Source organism: Ceratosolen solmsi, unplaced genomic scaffold (assembly GCF_000503995.2).
Source record: "Ceratosolen solmsi marchali unplaced genomic scaffold, CerSol_1.0 scaffold23, whole genome shotgun sequence".
Taxonomy (NCBI): domain Eukaryota; kingdom Metazoa; phylum Arthropoda; class Insecta; order Hymenoptera; family Agaonidae; genus Ceratosolen; species Ceratosolen solmsi.
In genome coordinates, this window is record NW_011948430.1 from 3,029,618 (window position 1) to 3,036,730 (window position 7,113).

The 7,113-nt window shown below is 47.3% G+C and overlaps 1 protein-coding gene across 1 annotated transcript; it reads left to right on the forward strand.

Moving 5' to 3' along the window:
• The first annotated feature begins 1,376 nt into the window (after window positions 1–1,376).
• Window positions 1,377–6,732, forward strand: apd-3l (apidermin 3 like). Its single transcript, XM_011501844.1, has 4 exons — window positions 1,377–1,474; window positions 4,176–4,443; window positions 4,696–5,043; window positions 5,923–6,732. Exons 1-4 carry the CDS (start codon window positions 1,463–1,465, stop codon window positions 6,096–6,098), a joined length of 804 nt encoding a protein of 267 aa, XP_011500146.1. The 5' UTR covers window positions 1,377–1,462; the 3' UTR covers window positions 6,099–6,732.
• The last annotated feature ends 381 nt before the right edge of the window (window positions 6,733–7,113 follow it).

Sequence of the window (7,113 nt, forward strand, 5' to 3'; positions counted from 1 at the left end):
TACATAATCTTATTTCGAAATACGAAAAATCTATTTATATCATTTATTCATCATTGTAGTCTATAGTTTGCATATACTTTTAAATAACGTATGAAGAATAAATTTACTAAAATTACAATGAAACACGAATAACCGAGAAAGGAAAAAAATCGCGTCGGCTGTTGTAATATTTTTGAGTGATTAATTTATTTATTTTTAATTTTTTACTATATATTTGACTATATTTATTTAGTGGCTATATTTGACATAAAAATCCTTAAGCACTTTGAACGAAATATTCGATTAGACTAGCGAGAATAATGAAGTAAATATCATGTTCTTAATATATTGATTAATATTGAAATTAAAGAAAATAAAATTTGATTTTCACATAATTACCTAGTAGACAGTAAAAAAGAAATTACTGTTCGCTTATGTTTCTTACAGTTGGATCTCTAATACTGCTACTGTTATTATTTTTTCAATATTATTACTTTTTTTTTTTATTCTTTATAAAATGACTGAAATAAAGTATTTGCAGACACTCTAACGCCCGTAATAATAAGAATGATCATGAAGAGGAGTAGTAAATATTGAAAATTTGAAAAGTGAGTGCGAAATGAGAAAATGGCCTTATAAATAAAGGACTGATGCGTCCGCAGCAGGCAGCGTGAAATCTGCCCGAAGCATATATTCTTACGAGATTCGATCGTCGCAGCAACGAGTCAACTTATCAACTTGTAGCTAAAATGCAGTTAAAATGCAAGTATAGAGAGACACTGACTAGATGCTCCGTCGCGTACGGCCGAGGCGAGACTTGGATAATCGAGGTCCGAGGCGCGCCCCAACGCCGATATTATCCCCCTACACTCGCGAGGTCCGTCGCTCGCACTGACGATTACTCCAAGCGAACGCGAAGCGCTTATCAATAATGGCGGAAGCGACGGCGGCTACACGGGAACGAGGCAAATTGGAATATGAAAATTGAGTAAGCACGCGGCGAATTGGCAAGAAGCCGAAAACTTTGCATCAGCCCCAGCAGGCCAGCGAATCCGTAGGGAGGCGAAGCCGCGATGCAAGTGCGGCTGGCACACGTGGAGGCCGGTTTCTCTATTCGCGCTGCTCGCTCTCGCACCGAATCCAGTCCCCGGGGTGGAAGAGCGCGATAGACTCCGCGGATAAAGGCTAGGCAAAAAAATGGAAAGAAGGAACGGCCGAGAGCGCGAGGAGCGCGAGCGAGAGGGAGGCGAGTTGCCTGGCTTTCTCTCGCTTCAACGCTGGAGAAGCGATGCCATCGGTGCGGCTGGCGGCGATGGGGGAGAGGTCGTAGCCGCCGCGGCCGCAGCACGAACGGCGGCTTTCGAAAGGATGGAGATTGTGGAGCGTGGCCAGGGAGCCTAGGAGTTAGGCGTATATAAGGCAGCCCAGCCCGGTCCAAGTCAGTCATTCACCGGACTACCAGCCCACCACACACAAACCAAACATGAAGGCCTTTGTGAGTATTTCGGTATCACGGTTGAGTACCGCACACGAGTACGCATTTAAAAAGCACGCGGCAAGAGTGCGCCGACGCGGCGAACGTAGACTTTGCCTCGGGGAATGGTAAGCGCGCCGCGAACACAATGGACTTCAAGAGGGATACCAGACAGCCGAGCCCAATCTCCAGGAGGAGATGCATAAAAGCTTGCTCGAGCGGGGTCGCAAGCTCCCGGGTTCACGAATTGCGCAAGCCCCGATGGCTCGCTAACGGGATGAGTGGCGGCACTGGGGCGATAGGGTGCCGGCTCTCTCTTTCTCTCTCCCTCACTCTCCACCACGCTCTTAATCTCACTCACTCTCACTCTCACTCCCCTTCCCTCTCTCCCACTCACCCTCGTCCTTTCACTATTTCCCTCACTCTCTCTCTCTCTCTCTCTCTCTCCTCTCTCTCTCTCTCTCTCTCCCTCTATGTCTCTATCTCATTCGTGTAACCGGTAGCGTGCTACGGCCTGATAAACCGGTTGCACGATCGCTGTGGCTCTCGGTCAAGAGATGATTGTTCGGTACCGCGTGAATCAGCGCCAATCGGCTCCCCTACACCGACCGCGCTCATTCTCCTTGTTAATGACCCTCGGGGAAATCTGTGTGCCAACGGTATATGCTAAACTCTCGGGATGCTTATTTTTTCTCGTTCACGATTATCTCGGCCCTAACTTTACTTATTATTCGACCTTTATGCCGCGGATTTATCCCTCAGTCATGTTTTAACTACCGTTGCTAAAGTCCCGACTTACGCACTTTTAAACAAAAGCAACCTTAAAATCATTCTACATGAGCTTTCTAATAATTAGTCTCGTGATTTTATTCGGTACAAGAGCTTGACACACGATAGCTCAACGACATTCGATTCCCCCGTTACGTTACAAACGATTAATATCCGATAATTCAAAGCACCAGTTCAGAATCATCGATCAGTTGAAATTAATCAGTTCAATGCTGTCGCAATATTAACTTTACACACTGAAATTTTTCATTTATATCCATATATTATTTTACCGAAGCACTTGTCATTTAATCGAAATTTCTCATTGATCATCTTATATAAAAATAAAAGAATTTCTCTCTCTCTCTCTCTCTCTCTTTCTCTCTCACTATCTGGGAATGGAGATATTAGTACGTACGGGCATAAAAATTGTACCTCAAATCGAACGATCTCTAAAATCTCGAAAAATTTTAATATTTTCCAAAAACGCGTCTTTCAATGCGAGTCGACCTTAGCCAGAAAGTCCTTAATAACGTGATTGATACGATCATTGAAGTATTTAAAAAAAAAAAAAAAAGTTCCATTGCCAAAGACTACCGCGCGCGTGAAAGTACACGCGTAATAATAAGCATTGAATAAATACGTAATTTCGCGTGTTAGTCGCGATGTTCGAGTTTCCAAGTACGTGGGATTGATTTCTAATTCGATCATGTCTGACTTTCTCTCATGCCGCGCCGCATCACGCCAAAGAGAGCGAATCTCGCGAACTCATCAATTTCCCTCTCGTTTAATCCAAGGTCGGGACAGACATAATAAGGAAAACCGAGGAATCGTCTGTACATTCCGCAACGAGCGATTAATAAAACGGGCCGTCCCGTTAGCGAGACACGGCACTGCCTAAGATACACCGAGGTAACGAGGAAAACCGTTAATTGTAGTATCTCGTACGCGGCTTCGAACGTTCCATTACGCTCATTGCATATAAACCACGGGTAAGCGCGCCCCTTTCCTTCCATTTTCAACAGCGTCGGATCAACTCCCCTCTAGAGCACCGCGTCTCGTGATTTTTCACCCTAATATGGATAAGTTCGGAGGGATAATGGGGCGGTGGGTATAGGAGGGGAAAGGGTAACCGGTCGTCAGCGAGTGAGGCCATGTTAGGAGACTACGTTTTCTCTCTCGTGAAAAGCGTACAATCGACGTAGCTCTATCACTCCAATTGCGAAACATTATCGCACAACTTATTAAGACGCGCGCCAAGCTGAAACGCTTAATTATTATTATTATTATTATTATTATTATTATTATTATTATTATTATCGGCTTTATTATATAACGTCCCTTCTAGCTAAATCCCGTCGTCGACTTTTTCTCTCAGTCTCTTTCTCTCTCTCTCTCTCTCTCTCGCGAGCGCGCACTAGATGTATTCGGGCGCTCTTACTTCTTTCTATCAATGCGATAGTTTGGAGAAATATATTTGACCGCGAACGCCGCGAGTCGTTTCGCGTCAACCCGAGGGCGCATCAGCAGCAAGAGCATCGACACCCACGGCAACGGTAATAGTCGCAGCAATCAGCGACATCAGTTATAGCAACAATCAGCTACATTGGCAACAGCAACAGCAGGAGCGGCATTAGCATCAATGCATAGCGAGTTTCGACGGAAAGTGAAAGCAGTGCTCGCTCGCGTAATACTTGGACGCGCGCAACATTAGTCGTCGCCTACGATCTCTCATCTTCTCCCGAATGGCGATAAACTCGCGCGGAATAGTCCGCGTAACGAGATCCGCGCACCTTAGCCCGGCAAAGCTAATGCGATCGAGCGCGTGGGAAAATCGTTGGCGCTCCTCATCATCCGCACGCGTTATTTCCCAAATGTACAACGGGGATGCTCCACTCCCCTCCCCAACCCACTGCCGAATCCGTAAACTAACGAGTCTGCGCGTACATTGCAGATCGTATTCGCCTGCCTGGCTGTTGCCACGGCCCGCGCTGGTATCGCGCACGGAGGTTACGGTGGCCACGGAGGTTACGGAGGCGGTTACGCCGCTGCCGGTCACGGAGGAGCGGGACTGAGCGGTGGACTCGCCGCCGGTGCCGGAACCGCCCACTCCCTTCAGGGTGGTGCCTCCAGTCTGGGATCGGGAGGTCTTGGCGCTAGCTACGCTGCCGGTGCAGCCTCGGCTGCCGGTGCCGCTGGCGTTCAGCAAATCGTCTCCGGTGGTACGTCGTCGTCGTAAAGGACCTCGTTACGGCCAGCGATTCGCAACCGATGGTGTCGCTCGGTATCGCCAAATGGACCGAGCCGATTTTCAATAGCGAGGGAGTCGGCCGAGCAAGGAACAACGTTGGTTCATCGGCCGGGTCCAACTCATGAAAATCGGGCTCCCAACCGTTTGGCGACGACCGAGCATCGGCAACGCATTGCGAGCCAAAGGTCGATCGGCTCATTTTACTAATTCACGACTATCGCAGGAGTTCTTGGTGGACGGGCTGACATTGGACCCGCTGAGGGACCTAAGGCCAACGTAGGACCCCAGAGCGGCCCATCCGACCTGGTTGGACCCCAAGAGGGAGCTAAATCCGTAGGTGGACCACGTACCGGACCATCCAGCCTCGTTGGACCAGCTGCTGGACCATCGACCCTCGTAGGACCCTCCCAAGGAACTGCCACCCTCGTTGGCCCGTCCCAGGCCACCGCTAACCTCGTCGGACCCAGCTACGGTGGCGTTGCCTTCTATGCTGGCTCTGGTGGCATCAACGGTGATGACGGCAGCTCCGGCTCCGCTGCTGCTGCTGCACCCGGCGGTCTTGGTGGTGCCGGTGAGTTTGTCCTAGCGACGTCCCTCCCCATCCAGAAATGTAGTCCCATAACACTTAGAATTGTTAGTAGTAGTTTGAATTAGCGACGCCGGTTTACGCTTGAACTAACAGCGATCGATAGGAAATCGTCGAGTGCTGCTCAGAGCTGCATTTATTCGAAATTCTCTATAGATCGACAATTGCTTTGTAAAAGATTTTTTTTTCTTCCTTTTCATTTGTTCATTCGGTCTTTCTTTGCTTGTTTGTAACTTTCTCTCCTTTTCTTCTCTTTCTTATTTTTTTATTTGTATTACTTTTTATTTTTTTCTGTTTCTTTTTTTGACTCGTTTTTCTTCTTTTGTTTGTAATCGCGATGCTCTAAATTTCAATTTACGATTGACAAAAAAGAGATAGCTTTACACATTGATATTAATTAGCTCGAAATTCAATGTACAATAAAACTTGGCTAATTTACTTAAACTCCATCCGCGTTGCCAAAGCGTAATGCTCAAATACAAGCCATATATATATAAATATATATATATATTTATATATAGAAAGAGAGACGAGCAAATAAAGGAACAACTATTACACGACGGGGATCAATTGCCTTATTGACTTGTAATTAATCTCGTGAAAGCAATGAGTTAAACAAAAATAACATAAAATAAAATAAAATCAAAATTACAAAGAAAGTAGCATGAAATCGATAAGCTTGCGTAGTTCGCAGACCAACGACGATACGACGGCGGCGATCGCCACGTCGCTTTCCCTATTAACAGTCGTCGAATCGAGCTTGAAATGTAGATGTAGATGCTTCTAATATATACCAAAGACCATCGAGTGTTGTGTTGCTCGCAAAAGTAGCCTGATCTTAAGTTCGTTCCTCGTGTCGGACAGGTTTCGGAGGTGGTGCTGGTGCCATCGCTGTGATTGGAGGTGGCCCAGGAATTAGCGGCGGAATTGGCGGACACGACGCCGGAGTCGCTGTGATCAACGGACCTAGCGGCGCCATCCACGCTGGTCTTGGCTCCCACGGAGCTATCATCCCCGGCCCCATCCATGGAAAGTGGTAGACGGTCCTAGACCACAGCGATCTCGGCTCGGCGACGGCGGCACACCCACCATAGTCTTATCGGTCAACGATCCTCAGCGCGCTCTCTACTTATCTACACGACTATCTCTTCAACTTCTTTTCTTCCATCAGCCTGAGCTTCCTCCGGGCGCCTCGGCCTCAATCAGCCCGCGGCCCCCGATCCGTGCTTTATTAGTCAGACGGATAAGGGGTTGGCGGGCGGCGCTAGGACCAGCAGACAACGCGGCTCGGTCACTCGGACCGTACGGACGCAACAACGCGCGTCTTGTAAAGTTCAGCGAGCGAGACGATTGGAGGAGAGAAGACCCGAGGAGGCGATGAGTGTACGCTCACGTGGGAGCTCGAGGCCCGACGAGGACGCACAAACACAATAAACACTTAGTCAATTGCCAAGTTCAGTCCCGTCGACTCGGGAGTCTTCTGCTTTATGGAAATTCAGACGCGCCGGTCCCCCAAGTGTTATTTGAAGAGATTCAAGGCGTAAGCCACGGGCCTTGTTGTTAGCTGGACGAGCCTCGGGTGTACTTTTACAACATCCGCGTGCGCGCAATCGCACGCCCACACCCCCATACGCTCTCGCGCAGACGACCGTAAAGAGAAGAAGAATACGAAAATACACGCGCGCATACACACACGCACACGAACACGCTAAAGAGGAACAAACACGCCCACGCCCAAGCACAACCGCATGCACATATATATATATATATATATATATATATATTTATATATATATATATATATGTACACACGTATATCGACGCACATACAATGAACGAGCGGACGCGTTCGGGGCGGTCTGCTCTGTTTTATGAGCAGCCAGCACCGTTTTCACAATCGTCTAACATCGCGAGCCGATGCTCGACTCTGCACACGCATGTAACGTGATTTTTTTTTTTTTGACTTTCTTTATTACTATTATTATTATTATTATTAATTATTATTAATTAATTATTAATTATTATTATTCTTGTCTCTTTGTACCGTTTCTTTTT